At 37.8% G+C, this 17,473-nt stretch overlaps 1 protein-coding gene across 6 annotated transcripts in view; it reads left to right on the forward strand.

Moving 5' to 3' along the window:
* The window catches only part of SCHIP1 (schwannomin interacting protein 1), a 138,745-nt gene that overhangs the window by 29,837 nt on the left and 91,435 nt on the right, over window positions 1–17,473 (forward strand). For 4 of the 6 annotated variants that reach the window (XM_039361082.1, XM_039361079.1, XM_039361085.1 and 1 more), the window contains exon 2: window positions 14,708–15,388. In XM_039361082.1, coding sequence (XP_039217016.1) covers window positions 14,708–15,388 — 681 coding nt within the window. Of the gene's footprint in view, window positions 1–13,896; window positions 13,912–14,179; window positions 14,377–14,707; window positions 15,389–17,473 lie in introns of those variants that run through there. The other 2 variants (XM_039361084.1, XM_039361083.1) reach the window with 2 other exon arrangements.

The raw sequence follows: 17,473 nt of genomic DNA on the forward strand, positions 1-17,473 counted from the left end.
CCTTTTATTATAATCAGCAAAAGCAAAAAAATGTCATTTGTTAGTCATATACCATCATCAAGTCAACTGGTTCTTTACCCTTAGCACTTCAGTGAATCTGCAAGAGGCATGAGCTACCACTCAGTGTTAAAAGGAAAGGTTAATTCTAATTGGTTCTTGTTCCATATTTCAACCTTTCCCAGCAAACTTCAGAAGTATTTTACTTCAACTCCTTTACTGTGCAGCCAATGCATAGTCTTTGAGTAGGCTGCCCTATGCTAATTTTTACCACAATAATAATAGGTTCACAAAAAAACCCAAAAAGTAGCCTTTTAGATTTCAACCACGTCCTTTAAAATTTGAACACATTGATCAGAGCTGTTCACCTTGCCAATTGATTAACTTGAGGGTTAACAATGCTTTGGAAGTAAGTCTTAAATTTAAATCAGGTTTCATTTGTAGCAGCTAACAGTGCAATCTTATTCTCTTGTTGGCATGATCCAGCAATGAAGTACTCCTAAACACATTCTTCAGGTTAGAAAAGAGCACAAAAGAGAATAGAAAAACCTGTTTCTGAGTCTTTCTTGAAAAAAATATAATCTAAATTTCCTATCAGTTCAGTGTAGGAAATCTTAAATTTTTCATCTCTTAATTCACACTTGTGACACTTCTGCAGGCTTTCCAAAAATGCTTCCAAGGAGGCATGAAGTTGGATCTAATGTGTTCTTCTTCAGAACTCAGAGCCCTGTTTCCAGCTTTGGAGAAAGAAGGTGAACAGCATTATGAATTCTGAGATCTTGTCTCAAGAACTACAGGATTGTGAACTAAAGTTTGCAATTGCATGTACAGTATTCAGCCATAAATATATTAACCAACCATTATCATATCCATTGTCTTAGTCTCCATTCAGTATTGAACCATTTGTTAAGTAATTTGTTCCACAGTAATTTTTATCACATTATTATTATTATATTGGTCTTATAGCATTGCACAACAATCAACTGCAAATTCACAGAGAATGTTCCTTAATTCTTGTCTATTCAATTCATCTTATGCTTTCTTAAATCAACAAATGTACAAATAAAAGTATGGAAAAATTTTAAAAACTTTTTTGTTTGGTAAAAATAAGTTTCCTATTGTATTTAAATAATTTTCAAATTATCCTCAAGAACACTCTTGTCACTTTCTGTCCTCCAATATTCAGAAAACTCAAAAAAAACCACCTTACTTCAGTAATGTAACAGTGAATTAAGCTGCCTTAGAGGTAGTCCTCAACTTAACAGCAGAAATTGAGACTAGAATTTCTGTCACTAAATGATGTTTATTGTTTTGGAACTTTTGATAAGTAAAGAATAAACTGTGTGACATAAAGAAAGAGTCAGGATATTTACAGATTACAAAGCACAATGGATGGTAAGGAGATATAATATACTAAAAGTGGTTTTGTAAAATGATTTTATTGCTTAAAAATGTGTAATATTAAAATACAAGTTGTTAATGAAAGTAGAAATGTACAGTATATATTAAGTATAACAAATAATTAATTTAATTAATTAATTAAAGAATTTTGCTGGAGCCAAGGCACAAGGCAACACTCACAAAATAGAAGAGCCTGTTACAAACACTGATTACATTCAGGACATCTGAAAGTGATACAAACATCTACTGGAGGACAAAGAACATTTATCTGAGACAATTTGATGGGCTAATAGGAATGACATTCATCAACATAGTAGGCAGATGCAATTGTCTCTCCTTCACAAAAGAGGCAAGCTTCCAGAAATAAATGTAGAAAAACTGGAGAAAATAAACAACAATCTTTATGCTCTAATTTGCCTATATACAGTACAAGGTATATCATTTAAAAGTAGGCTACTTGCTGGTATTCTTTGGTTGCAGCTGTAACACTACTTATACTATTGATCTACTGTTAATATTAACCTACTGTTAACTTTAATAATAATATTAATCAGAGCTTTCAGTGCTGCCCTGAGCCATGAGATGGGCAGCATATAAATTTAATAAATGATTAATCATAGCTCTTATACTCTTGTTCTTCAAACTGCTTGTTCAAACTAGACTGTGAGGAGAGAGGTCTGACAAGCAAATGCATAGTACATAAGAAGGAAGAGCCTCTGATAAGTATCTATAAGAAGGAGCATGAATTTAAATCATCACTGAAAAAGAGGTCAGCTCTTAATTGCTAGACATACTCTATGCTTCAGGAAATATTGATTTCCTACATAACCCTATCCAGAAGTCTCACTGGGTTCAAAATGTACCAGCCCTTCAAGTTAGATTGGACTAGGAATACAATGACATTTAGGTCAATACTACTTTTATTGTAAAGCTATAGTAACAGAATCTTGCAAGTCTGAATGCATTTCCCCACTTCTTCTTTCTATCACAAGAACAGCAAAGGGTCTTCTCTGTGATATTTTCTCAGGTCCCTTCCCCAACTCAGACCTATTTTATTCAACCATTATCTTGGTAACAGCTCTTTCCTCTTCCTATCAGGAAAAAATGTCTTTAATTGATGCAGAACAATCATAGATTAAAAAGAAAATATGTAATCTTCATATTTTTCATCTTAAATATTTTTAAATGCCTACAAAATGGAAGCAATAATAAACAATTTACATTTATTCCCTTTGTTAGATAAGCCACCATACAGAAGCATATCAAGAAATTTTTGCAGTTATCTTTGCACCAACCTATATTTGAATGTGAATGAAGCAACCTTGAGAGAATTAAGAGGCACGAGTCTCTCATACATTACTGCTGATGTTTTTCTGACAATCAAGCAATACTGAGCTATGGAAAAATTCATACCCCGCTACCAATAGTGAAGAAGAAATTATTCCTTTTTAGTCAAAGATCTTCTGTGATTCTGTTCAAGCTACTACTTAGAAAGACACCTAGGCTTTCCGGAAAAAAGAAACATGATTATTTTACCTTCCAGATATCCTTGCTTTACATTTTTCTACTATAATATCCCACAGGGTATTAACTGCATGAGCATGCAAGGAGAACATACACTGACAGAATGACAGTCAGATGCATATGCATTCATATAACAATCAGAAGCTGGAGATGTAGAAGATTTCTGCATCCATAGAAGTCAAAACAGTTGTCAGGCTCTGAACATTCAGGATAAATAAAGCAGACCCTGCAGAAAAGAAAACAAAATAAAGAAGCCCTAAATTATAGAGAGGCAACAATTGTGCGCTATAGGAGGTCAAAGGATATAGTGGCCAGTAAGTCTCTGTTACAACATGCTGAAACAAATCTATACAGGTAGTTCTCCCTTATCAATGGTAATTGGAACCAGGAACTCTATTGCTAAGTGACATGGTCATAAGGCATGATGTAACATGACTGCTGACTTACAATAGCAGTTCACAGCATCCCCTACTAACATGATCACTATGTGCAACCCTCTGCAGGCTTCCCCACTGACTTTGTTGTCAGAAGTTAGCAGTAAAGATTGCAAATGATGATCACATGACTGTAGGATGCTCCAACATTATAATTGCAAGCTGGTTGCCAAGCAACTGAATCATGATCCCATGACTTCAGGAATGCCGCAATGGCTGCCAACTACAAGGATCCATCATAGGAACTTCTTGTTCAAGGTCCTGAAGTGGACGAATGTACAGCTTGGATTTACTGGCTCATTAAGAATACGATTTGCAGCAGCATGGAACAACTTCCAAGATTTCTAAATTCCACTGACATTCTATTGCTATTAAAACACATGGGAGCAAAAGAACAGCTTCAACAATATCATCATAGAATTTGAAAATCTCAGAATATCTTGGGGGGGCATCTATACATTATATTCATCCATCCTTCCAGCCCTTGAGGTAGGAATAGAAAAGGAAATAATGCTGACAATGCAAATTGTGTTGTTGGGACAGCTTCTGAGATTATGTTTAAGATTATACAGATAATAGAGTGCTGACACAAGAGGGCCAAATTTTACAAGAACTAGTAAAAATGTTTTATTCTATTTTTAGACTTACATGGTTACTCCTCTCACATATGTATCTCTGGGTAGCTAAGAAATTTAAAAATAATAAAAGCATACCAAAAATATGCTTCTACCAGCATACCAACTAGAAAAAAAATACAAATTACTTGCTTGATTTTCAAAGCTTTAAATTAAATTTTGGTTGAGGCAGAAACAAAAAAAAAACCCCACTGAATTAAAAGTAAGAGACTTCTGCAGTGTTGGAAGTGTTGCTAAAATAAAATTTCTTAAAGCAATCTTTGGAAAATCAGAAAGTACACTGATTCATATAATTGACTGTCTACATATTAATGTTTTGATATTGGAAAGAAGCTAAGTTTGACATCTTAGTACTGAAATGCAAATATGACTTAATAGGTGTAATAGAAGCCTGATGGAATGACTATTATAATTGCAATGTAAGTCACCATGGATTTGCCAAGAACAAATCTTGCCAGATGATTCTTATCTCATTTTTATAGGATAATTTCCGTAATAGAGTATGAAAATGCTATAGACATTATATATCTTAATTAAAGCAATGTTTTTGATGAAATACTCGATTACATGCTGATTAGCTACTTAATTGAGGGCTGAATAGCATGACATTTAAATAGGTACATTTCTGGCTTGAAATGTTTGCTCAAAAAGTGTTCATAAATGATTCCTTATAACACTAGAGAAGGATAACAAGTGAGTTACCACAGGAATCAATCCTGAGTTCTCTGTGCTTTAACATTTTTATTAATTACTTGGATGAAAAGATAAGAGAAATGTTTATCAGATTTTTAGTTGATACAAAAAAGGATAAGGCAGCTAATATTCTAGAAGACATAAATAAAAGTCAAACTAAACTTGATAGACTAGAAAATGGGCTGAAGGTAACAGAATGAAATTTAATAGAGACAATAACAAGGATCTTCACTCAGGAAACAAAAAACGCATTGGAAAAAATAGTTGACAACTGCAAAGGAAGTGAAATGCTATTTTAGGTTGAATCAACAGAAGGATAATTTCCAAATCTTAGACATAATCATTTTACTTTATTCTGAATTGATTAGACTCCTCTTGAATACCACCATACTTTAAGAAGGATTCACTGCAGCTGAATAGATTTTTTAAAAATGGCAATGAAGAAGGAATTGGGAGACTAAAAACTATGGCGATAAGAGTTTGAGGAGCTGCATATATTTAACATAGATGGGGAATACGATAACACATTTCAAATGCTACAGTAGAGGAAACAGAAGAATAGATTCAAAGTACAAGAAGACAGATTTTGATTGCTAGAAAAACCTCTTAATAATAAGTGCAATTCAATGGCGGGACTAATTACCCCCAAAAGTGATACTCTCTTTTTCTATGGATGAGTTCAAGCAAAGACAAGGCAGCCATTTGTCTTGGATTTCTACACTGAGCAGGAAAATATATTTTTGTTTCCTTTTGAGTCAAGTGCTGATTTCCAGAACTGTCTGGACAAGTTCCCACAGTTTTCCTGACAAGGCTTTTTGGAAGTGGCTTGCCATTGCTTATATCCTAGGGCCAAGAGAGAATGACTGGCCCAAGGTCATCCATCTAGCCCGAGAACTCAGAGTCTCCTGATTTTTGCCTGATGCCTTAACCACTACACTTCTGGGGGGAATGGATACAATGATCAGATGGCCCCTTCCAATTTAATTACTTTACAATTCTTTAATATATCATTCCACTGATATTTCATGCAAATCTACAAAAATTGCTGTCAACCCCTTTATTTCATTCCATTAAATATTGTTCTTTTTTAGATTGATCTATAATTATTTCATAATTACATTCATTTGATGTTATTTTCCAAAGTATGTTTTTTCATTATTATGAAATTATTATGAAAAATTATTCTGTGAAGGAGATGGTTAATGTTTAATAAATAAATAAATATGTCCTAGCCTTTCCTCTGCAAAATTCAAGGCTGTACAAATCCGGGTCTCTGCTTTATTCATATGATTATTTTGTCTGGTAAAGTGATGTGAGATAATGTGACCATAAGTCAGTCAAATGAGATCTTCAGCTGAGATTGAACCTACATCACCATGGCCTGAGTCCAACACATTTTGATAACTATGCCATATTGACTGTCAAGGCAATTGGCAAAGAAATGTAAACTTTTCTACCCAGGCATTCGTTTTACTCATTTATCTTCAGCAAAGTTGTCTTAAGTGTTTCAGATCGCTTCACTTATGATCGTCTCTAGCAAAATTAGCAGAGACCTATTCACCCTTTCCTTTCACTGTACCAACCAATAATCTGAATATTTTTTCTAAAGACTTCATTTTTTGTTATTATAGCATAAATACATGTCATAAACTGAAAGAATACTGCTGTCAACATTATATATTGCTTCATTGAGTCTAAGATCTTAACTGTTCAAAAAAAATGAAAGTTCTCTGGACAAATGTCAAAAGCTTGGGTTCTTCAGAATATTGATCTTGATAGAAGAAACATATGTGGTAGATGAAGAAAATGTCATTAAATATGAAGAGATCTAATCATTTTCACCTTAACAGAAGTAAACAGTTTTGATTAGAGCCAATTTATTTTTAAAACTTATAAGAATTTATATTTATATTTTAATGATATAACAACAGTGATCTAAGGCACAAAAAATCCCCAACTCTCCACTATAGTTTGATGCAGTAGCTGTTGTTCTAATGCTCTGGCCGCTTCTTTATTGTGGAAAATCTGGTTTGCTGAAAACTCTAAATTCAAAACATGTGGAAAACCACAAGCAAGTCAAATGCTCAAAATAATAGCAGCAATATATTTATTACTTTAATTCAGTTTAATACTAGGCATGGTACAAGGGATTTCAAAGTGAGATTTTGCCCATCTTTAGTAACACTTAAAAAGTGCATTTTTTGAATTGACATTTTTAAGTGTTACTAAAGATGGGCAAAATCTCACTTTGAAATCCATATTATGCAATTTTAATGTCATACATTACTCAAAAATTAAGAAAATGAATAGATTTCCTGTAGCTATTATTAGGAAAGTGAAAATAATATTGAAATGTCTCATATAGTTCCATTATTTCTTAAACTAGTTATATGTTGAAAATAACAAGGGATGTTTATTTGAAAAGCCAACTATTCCCTAGTTACCTATGGGAGATAAAAGTGTGATGCTTTCAAATGTACTTTCAGGTAGTTCTCAGCTTAGGGCCATCCATTTAACGACCATTTGAAATGATGCAGCGTTGAAGAAAGTGACTTACCATAGGTCCTCGCATTTATAACCGTTGCAACATCCCCACAGCCATGTGATCAAAAGCTTGGCACTTGGCAACAGGCATGTATTTAGAACAGTTGCAGAATCCCATGGTCATGTGATCGCCATGGTTGGATGCCCCCTGGAAAGTTTCAATGGGCAAGCTGGATTCATTTAATGGCTGTGTATTTCACTTAATGACCATGCTAAAAAAAAGTTACAAAATTGGTCATGGCTCACTTAATTACAGCAATGCTTATCGATAGAAGTTTGGTCCCAACTGTGGTCGTAAGGCAAGCAAATAATAAAGCAAAGAAATCTTTAAACTACAGAGTAAAAATTGCAGTCAAATTGCTTCGCACAGCACGTGCATATCTGCTGAAGACTATCAATTGCTTTATGTTATAAAGATTCAGAAGATTGTGCAATTAATGTTATAGTGTTCCAGAAATGATTTTTAGTATAGTATCATGAAACCATTTGGTTTTATAGTGCCATAAAAGAACCATTACAAACTCAGAACCCCTTTATTCCTTTTTAAAATCATCATCCTTGGATATTAAAACTGAGGCAAAGAGAAACAGGAATGCTTAAAAAGTGCCTCACAAGTTTCTTTCCTGTCTCTCAGTAATCAAGGCCATGTTTGGCTAAGTCAGACACTGGGATGTGAGTGCTACTGCATTTAAACCCTTGATCAATCAGAATAGAGCTGGAAGGACCTTACAGGTCTTTTAGTTCAACTTTCTACTCAAGCAGGAGACCCCATACCATTTCAGACAGATGGCTGTCCAAACTTTTCTTTAAAACCTCCAGTGATGAAGCACCTACAACTGCTGAAGGCAAGCCATTCCACTGGTTAATTGTTCTCACTATTAGGACGTTTCTCCTTAATTCCAGGTTGCATCTGTCTTTGATTATTTTTCATCCATTGTTTCTTGTCTTGCCTTCTGGTGCTTTGGAAAATAAGTTGACCCCTCTTCATAAATAAGTACAGGAGATCTCTGAATCAGAGGCACCAAACTGAGAAAGCAGTGGATCCATTCAAATATTATAAGATAAGAAGCAAACCACCATCAGATGATGGTTATGATTTATAAAGAACTTCATGGCACAGGACTAGGTTATTTGAGAGATGCTCAGCTCTTTCCACCACTGTTGGGGCACCTATCCTGTAGAACAGCATACCCCTGAGATTAGAATGGCAATGTTCTTGACAGCCTTTCATGCAGACTAAAAACTTGATTTTTCTTTTAGTGAACTGTCTCTAGGGGTTATTGGATTGTGATTGGCATCAGACATGCTATGTTTTTATTTCCATGGCTTTGAAAGATTTTTAAATTGTCTGAAAACAATGTTAGCTGCTCGGAGGTGCATCTGCAAGTGGGGTGACCAAATAATTGAATAAATAAAGACTGATGAATAAAATTTGTTTTTAAATCTAGCCCAATTTTCAAAAGCCAACTAATGTTTAAAATAGCTACAACGATATCAGTGAATTTCATCAGCTCATTCTTAATGTCAATGAATTTCATCAGCTCCTCTAGCCCAATTAATTAAATCTAATTAATTTGCTTACTGTAATTAAAGTAACCACTCTGCTTGGCACTGAGTTCAGAAAAACAGAGTGGCTATCCAATGTCTTTTTACAGTCCATCTTTTTATTTATTCATAATAAACTTTATATTTCCAAGATAAATACAGACAACACATTTAAACCTGATAAATACTGTCTGTTAGAGCACATGGCTTTATTTTTGCAAATGTGACACTGAAAGTGTTTTTGCTGAAACTGAAAGTTGATTAAATATACATTATGGAAAGCCTTTCTTTGTAAAAATGTTTTTCCAAGACTGCAAATTTGTACTATAGAGCAAGCTTCAGTGAACCAAGAAAAAGAAAGTAGATTGGCTTTTTAACTGAGATATTTATAGGCTACTAGTAATTAGTTGCAATTTTAAAAATTGGATAAATCACAAAGTTAGTATAAACTTATAATTATGTGGAAGTACCTATATTTACACCCTCTAGTGCAGCTGTATGCATTATCCACAGAGTTAAAAATTCCTCCCAAGTCTACACATTAAAAGAATAGGAAGCCTAATGATATTTCACAGGAAGCCCATATAAAAACATTAAAATTAATGTGCTTTGGACTATATTTTAAAGCAGGTGAAATCAGGGTGAGAATATCAGAATTAACTTCCTTTTGTTTTTTCATGAAGGTTTTTCAAGAATCATTACCAGCTAATATACGCCCATTACACAGTACACTTAAAGTATTTAAATCACTTATGTCAATTTGGTTTTCTAAATGAGTCACCTGTTGCCACCCTCCTTTTTTCATCCTCCAGAGTGATTGTAAGGAAAATGGCAAGCTTTGCTTCCTCCCCCTCACCCCCAGTAACTGCAGTTAATGATTAAACATGACCCAAATGTCTATTGACCATCGCTCGCCAAATATGTTTTTTCTTGTTGCATGTGGTCCAACTGAAGATGCTTCCAATGTCATGCAGTGGTTCTTTGAGCAAGGATCTTTTTCCTATGGAATGTTCTGGCTTTGAAGATCCATCAAACATTCTCATATGAATGGTGGTAGAGGTGGTGTTTATACCATTATAACTTTTCACTGTGAGAAATAATAATGATTTCTACTATCTCCTTCGGATTATTTAAACAGCTACAAGAGTTCATAAGAGGAGTTCTCTTGTCATCTCAAAGTTGTCAAGAATCTTTGGAGAGGGACTTTGCCAGGAAAAATAAATATATATACTGAGTCATTCCTATGGTCAAAGAGCTCCAAATGACCAATAAGATAAGGCTAGAGGAAACAGATTTCCTGTACATCATGTTCCATTCTACATGCTTAATCATGTTATTAATCATGCATCCTTATTTTACAGCCAACATGAAGCCTGTTTTGAGTCAGTGTAGGCATAATGACCCATAAGCTGAAATGTGAGCAAAAGCTTCCATTCAGGAGCATATCAGAGTAGGGAGAAACATACTTATGGACTTGTGGCTTCTTCCTACAACAATAAACTAGTTTAGCATACTATCTAAATTCCTGCAGGCAAGATGAGCTAATAATATTAATTCCATATTGAATATTTACAAAAACAAATTAAAAAAAAACCGGTGTGAAAGACAGTGTTTCAGATCTTTCAAAGGAAAAGGTAGCTGAGATGTCTTTTCACCTTCTCCTCATAGAAATCGCCGAGATCATTCATTGCATATGACTAAATGAAACATGGTGAATTTCACAGATTCAAGGGGATCAGCAAACTGCTTTTGAGAAATTTGCAAGTAGAAGGAGTGATAGAGCAGATGTGCCCAAGGAATATGGTACCAGCTCCTGATCTTGAGTAGTAAAATTTTGAAGTTATTTCATTCAAGAGCTCAAGGGGGCATGCAGAGCAATCCTTCCCATTGTTCCCCAACAACAGTGCTATGAGGTAAGTTGGGCCAAGGGTGACTGTCCCAAAATCCTTCAGTGAAGTTCTATGGCTGCAGGTGGACAATGCCTGGGTTTCCCTAGTTCCAACCCACAACCTAACTACTACATAACATTGGCTTTCAATATATTACTCAGAGGTCACCTATCATCTTTGTTATCACTGGAACTTACCTTTAGAAAGATCTAGGTTTGTAGCCATAAACATATCTAACCATGATTACCTCTTCTTGTAGTCACAGTAATTTCTCTTGTCCTTCAATGTTCACACAGAGATCAATGTATTCGGGTTCAGTTGTATAGTTTCAGAATGTTAGAAGTGTTTCTGCTTGGTGGGAACAGCTGAGTTATGCAGCTATTTTGCAATCAACAAAGATGTCATTGGTGCAACTTCACCTAATTTATAAGAAGCCTGAATCTGTTGACCTTCTTGCAGAGGTCATTCTTTCCTCAGGTGTTTTTTTGGGGGGAGGGGGCAAATTAGAGTTTCCTAATGAAAAGTTTCAGATGTATAGCTTTTTTTTTTTTTGCTATTATTATTTCAGAGGAAGTTGGATTGTTTTTCAACTGTGACTTGTTTGCAGAATTCATTTTACTTCTATGAGTGTTGATTTATCTATAGATTTTTGCATAGTGCATAGTTTGACATTTTTAAAAACAGTGGCAGGATGCCTAAAGCTCTGGATATACTAAAAATTTATATAAATCAAAATAATCTTTATTAGCTTTTGTTAATTATCTTAACAATGAAAAATGAATACCTCCAAAAGAGGGCTTGTGTATCCTACTAAGATTTTTTTAATATTAAAGGTTACTGATTATTTGAACCAGTATAGATTATAGCCTTGTAATCACATAGTTCTCACCTTGCAACCCTTTGTTCAGTGACTAGTCAAAATTACAATGGCACTAAAAAAGTGGCCTAAAACTGGTTCTCACACTTACAGCCATCCAAGTATCCCCATCGTCCCATGATCAACAGCTGCCACATCCCAGGGACATGTGATCTCCATTTGCGACCTTCCCAGCCAGTTTACAACAAACAAAGTCAATGGTGGGAAGCCCAATTTGCTTAACAACCCCATGAATCACTTAACCACTGCAATGATTCCCTTAGTAATCATTACAATAAAAATAATAAAATGGGATGTAATTCATCTAACAATCACCTTGCTTAGTAATGGAAATTCTGGTCGCAGTTGTGGTTGTAAGTTGAGGACTACCAGTCCTTAAAGTATAGACTACCATACTTTAGAAGCAAGTATGGAACACATTGCCACTTACTTCTGAGTAAACAGGCACAAGATTGTGCTATACATTTATCTGAGAAGCTATGCATCTTTTGAGCCGTTGAACTCAGCATGTAACACAAAGATGAGAAAATTCTGATTACAAGAAAATGTAAACAGTCTCTCCAACTCCAACATGAGTTTAAGATTGGAGAAAGCAGTAGGTAGTTTCTAACCTCATCGTCCTATAATCAGGTAATTAGCTAATTTATGGTTCAGTGTGGCACACAAACATAATCATAGTGCTTAGGAGTCCTTGTTCAACCATGACAAGGTTCTTCATATTTTGAAATTGATGGAAAGGTCAGCTATCCACTTTGTATTTAGCATTCAGTCTATCTTCCCTATCCTAATGGATTGAATTAGATGCGTCAACCAGTATTGGCCATGCTGCTGGGAAATTCTGGGTGGTGCAGACCAACAAATTGGAAGGCAGGTGGACTGAATTAGGTATAACCAAATTCAAGGTGTCAAAATATGACTCACATATGGACTTAAGCAGAATTAGTTAAGCAGAATTAGTGGAGTAAAGCAGATATAATGGTAGAAATCAGAAGGAATTCTGCAACACTATAGAATAACAAAGTAACAGAGCTGGAAGAGAATAAGTTACAATGAAGTCAAATGATCTGACTTAGGCTATTAGTAATGTCTCAGATGATATCCGGTCTCCTGCTTGGAGTAGGAGGATGGAGATCTTCTAGTCCAATCCCCTACTCAAGCAGGAAACCTTATAGTATTTCAGATAGTACCACTAGCCTAATCATTTGACTTCATTGTAACTTATTCTTTTCATAAGTAGGGAAGTTGTTGTTAAAATTTGGTAGCCACCCAACTCCAAGGACTTTGGGCAGCTCACAGATAAATACATTACATACACACAAGTTTGACATTAAAAAAATAAAAGATAGCAAAGACCCTTCCCCCCCCCCAAAAAAAGCTAGACAGGGCTGAAGAAGAAACAAATCCACATCACCCAAAGGTTTTCACTCACCTTTGCCAAAAGCCTGACCAAGGAGCCAGGTCTTCTAATCTTACACTGAGTGCCAAGAAGTTAGTTTAAATTTACAGTATCATGGATTTCCATACACAGCTAGCCTCTCCTGTATACAGCTGAAATGCTTTAAATACTAATTTTGACCATACTTGTGACAATCAGGGACAAATTGCTCTTCTGAGTTCAAAACAAAGACCATCTGTCACTTTATGGAAGGGACTCAAAGATTGTCACTTATTTTCTTCTGAATATGGAACAAGGAAAAGAGAAACATCACTGCTTTAATTAAAGCCCCTTTTTGGAGTTGCTCTCCAAAAGCTGAAAAGTTCCCATTGCTCTTTCAGTCTTCCTGTGTTTGAAAGGAAGGTGCAAATAAATGCACAACAGGATTTCCTTGTTATCACGCTCTACACCTAGCTCTTCTTTAACCATGACAATCCCAAAGTAATAAAAACTACCCTGCCTCAGATTGACAGCTGCTCAATGGCCAGGAGAAGAAAGCACTCTGCATACGTTCAGAGGTCGCCTTTCTTTAACTCCAAAGTTTTCAAGGACTTTATAAAAAAAGACATTCGGCCAGGGGAAAGGAGCTAATCAAAGCAGGGATTTTTCTGCTGGAATACTCAGGTAGATATTTAACTTTTCATTTTTCAATTTTCAATCCAGGTGTTCAAACAAAGCAGTTGAAATATAACCCAAAGATTTGCTCAGGGATTTTCGCCACAGACACTGCTCTTTCCTGGACTATTGATTTTCATAGCAGTAAAAACCACAGGGAAAAGGACATTGACCTATGATACAAAGAGAAGAAGGGGGGCTTAAATCATTATTTCATCCGGCAGACTATGAAAAGAGTGTGAGGAAGAAATTGTCTGCCCCCCCCCCCCGACACAAAATCCAACTGGTTGCTGTGTCTACACTTGCCAGCGCGGAGACAAGGGTGGGGCCCAGCGGGCGACAATGCGCGGCCTTCTGGAATTTGCAGGGAGGGAGGAGAGCAATTAAACCGACCCGCCATCCCGACGCCCCTCCCTCGCTTCCCTGCCTCTGGGTTAAGCGTGCAGTTTCTCTGGCAGGCCTCTCTCCGGCGATACCGCAGGGGGCGATGTTTTCTCGTTGACTCCCCCCCCCTTTTTACGCCGTTTACGTGGGGACGGCTTTTCCACTCTCCCCCCCCCCCCACCTCCGCCCGCTGCCTTTTCAGTGCTACCGGCGTAGCTTTTTCTTCGCAACTGGGCGCGAAGAAGCCGGGAAGTTTCCGGTGCCGTTGCGGGGCACGGTTGCTGGCGGTGGGGTAGAAACTCTTCGGTGGCGTTTGCCTCGCCGCTGCCGCCGTTTCCTGCCCCGACCACCCCAGATGATATTATCAGAAGCATCTGGGCGGCTGTGCCCGATGAGCGTCTAGGTGGGGCGAGCAAAGCCAACCATCCCTTCTCCTATGGGAGATTTCCCGCCTCCTTCCTGGAAAAGTGACCCCGTGCCTGGGTGGGGGCTTTGCAGGAAACTTTGGGAAGTGACGGGGGCACCCCCCTTTCCTGCCCTTCCCCCCTTCCATTAAGACTCCGGCAGCATCTGGAGCGCCTGGTGCTGACTGTTCCTGGTGGGGCTGGTACTTCTGAGCGGGGGAAGCAGCTGCCGCCGAGCACAAAAAGAAGTCTGTCTTTGCTGTCTCTCCATCCCGCTCCCCCCTCCCTGCCTGTAATGCTCTTGGTCTCGCTCTCGTTTTCCTTCTCCAGGATGGCATGGATCTAGGGAGCGACCCCTGCAGCAGCCGCTCCAGCTCCGAGTCCAGTTCCAGCAAAGTGACTCCTTGCTCGGAATGCAAATCTTCCCCGTCGCCTACCAGCCTGGACTTGGCTGCTTTGGAGGACTCAGAGGAGGAGGAGGAGGAGGAGGAAGAAGAAGAAGGAAGAGAGGGGGAGGAGGTCGACGACGAGGACGACTTCCAGAAGTCCTCCGAGAGGAAAGTGATTGATGTGTGGAAGGAGGATGGGGACTATGCCCGCTGCCATGCCAAAACCACCCCTACCAGGAGGAGTTTAGCCCAAGAGCTGGTGGAGGTGAGGAGTACCTGCCTCACCCTCCCCACTGCCACCATGCCTCCCCCAGCTCCCAGCACTAATCCCCCTCCCCATCCCCTCCAGCCTCACCGTCACCTGCTGGACCTCAGGCACAATGCCAACATGGTGCGGTCCAGCCACCGGACTGGACACAAAGGGGGTGGGGGCTCCAGCAAAGCCCCCTGCCTCCAGAGAGCTCAGCAGGGAGATCCTTTGGAGAACTCCTTGGGAGGGAAAGCCTTGAAAGAGCAGGAGCCTCAGCTGCCCACTATGGACTGGGAAGCCCTGGAGAAACACCTGGCAGGATTGCAGTTCCAAGAACAGGAGCTCCGGAGCCAGAAGAGCAACTACACCTCTGTAAGTTGGTCTCTTTCCTTTTTCCCTTGCTCTTTTTTTTTTTTTTTTTTTTTTTTTGCTCCTTTTTACACATTCAGAGTAACAGAGATGACAAATAAAGTGTTAATGTTCGTGGAATTGTGCTGCTACTTAAGGAAAGCTGAGGGTGAGTCATTTCCCATGCAAGGGAAGGCATTGGATGATTATGTTTTTCCCATAGAAGGTAATTTCCAAAGGGCAGCTGCGATTACTTAGATTAGGATGGCTGGTTGCTTCCTTTTCTCTCTCCAAATATGTCCTGGTATTTGGGCTTGCAAGAAAACCAGACCTTGTGTGCATTAGTATGTTGTGTAGAGTAGAGAATGACTCCCCTGGATTCAGATTTAGAAAGGAAAGAGACCAGTGTTATTCCTTGTCCCTTTTGTTCTGCAAGAGAGAAGGAGTTGGTTGATCGGCCTGCCTTGGCCTTGAGGGGCTTTGATGGGTGACCTTTTCTGTGGGAAGGGAGGACAGGGCTGGGACAGTGGTCCTAAACTACTTCCTGTTTCTTATCAGAAGAACACCTGGCTGCATTCCGAAAAGCCAGACATGTGGGTGGCCTTAAGAGAGGGAGGAGAAGGAGGGGGGAAATGTAAGCAGGAATCTTAGCCAGCTGGTGCATGTCTCATTGTGAATTTGCCCTAGTGGAAGGGTTTGTGCTATCTAATGCATGTTTCCTGTCTTTCCTTTCTAAGGTACAGCAGAACTTGCAGACTTAGGTAGTTTAGAATGTTTATTTTTTTAACATGTGCTTTGTTCTACAAAAATTGCCTTGCTTAATCTGCTAACAGCTCTGCTAACATTGCATCACTTTTGCCTTGGGATGTGAAAATCTAGGGCCTTCAGCTCTTAGAGACTGGGTGTAACACTGGTTGACTTTAGGACATGATAAAGTAACTTCATTTTTCAGCATAATTGGCATTGCTGAGAAGGGCAAAGGAAAGGGGACTTGTCTGGTGTCTTCCCTGATGGATAGAGCCAGTGAAGATCTGTTCCATATCGCTGTCTGTTTAAATTTCCCTTTTTCCCTTTGCATCCAGGACACATTATCTATAAATACAGAATAGAAATGGAAGACATGATCTTCAGTAGATTTAAAGAGAGAAAGCTTTCTTTCAAGGAATGTTCTATTATCTAAAAATTTCTCTGTAAAAACAGATCAGATGCAAAGTCCAATAATAAAGTGCTATTATCCCAGCATTGGTAACTTCAATAATGTTAGATTCAACAGAGATGCTGATGACACTGCATTTTAAATATGCTGTACTTTTGGAGACAATATGTAATTTCAGGAGTATTTTGCCTGTAGATAAGAAATCAAGAGAGATAATCTGTAATGTCCAGCTTTGTATCTTGCTGGGACAGAAAAGTCTGATATTGTTCTCTAAAGCAAACAAAGTCTATTTTAGGCTTCAAAGTCTCTTTGGCGCCTGCTCTATGGACATTTTTTTGTGTGTTTTTTTTCACTTTTGCAAATCTTTCAGACTAGCAGACTAGCAGGTGTCAGGTAATGACTTGTGAGAAGATGTCCAATTCATGTTTCCTAACCCTCTAGTTAAATTAGATCTGCTTTGCCTGTCAACAAGCATTAATGTATTATCATTTGTTGTAAACAATCTGTAAATATATTTTCCAAAATGTGGCACTCTGAAGCTTACACAATGGATTACTAACACTCTTAATAAAATACAATTAAATGTGGTAATTTGACTTGAAGACTATAGTTTTACTTCCAAGTTTAAATGCTTCCCCAAGATTTTCTTTAAAACTTTAGAACTTGCTGATAGTCTTCTCATGTGACTTTAATTGATTGACATAGTACTAATATACTCCTATCTACTTGTCTATACCTTAAATTAGGTGAAACAGTACATCATAGGAGAACACTTTTTGAATCAAGATGTTTCAAATGGGCTAACTTAAAGAATACTACCCAAAATCAGGACCTGTGGGATTGAAATTTCAAAAATCTTCAGACCAGTGATATTGGCAAAGTTGTGGCCTCTGCAGTGTCACTACATTGCCACAATCAACTGCAGACACATGGTTGTCACTTCCAATGGTCTC

The sequence above is a fragment of the Crotalus tigris genome, unplaced genomic scaffold (assembly GCF_016545835.1).
Source record: "Crotalus tigris isolate CLP2741 ecotype Arizona unplaced genomic scaffold, ASM1654583v1 scf7180000019200.1136910, whole genome shotgun sequence".
Taxonomy (NCBI): Eukaryota; Metazoa; Chordata; class Lepidosauria; order Squamata; family Viperidae; genus Crotalus; species Crotalus tigris.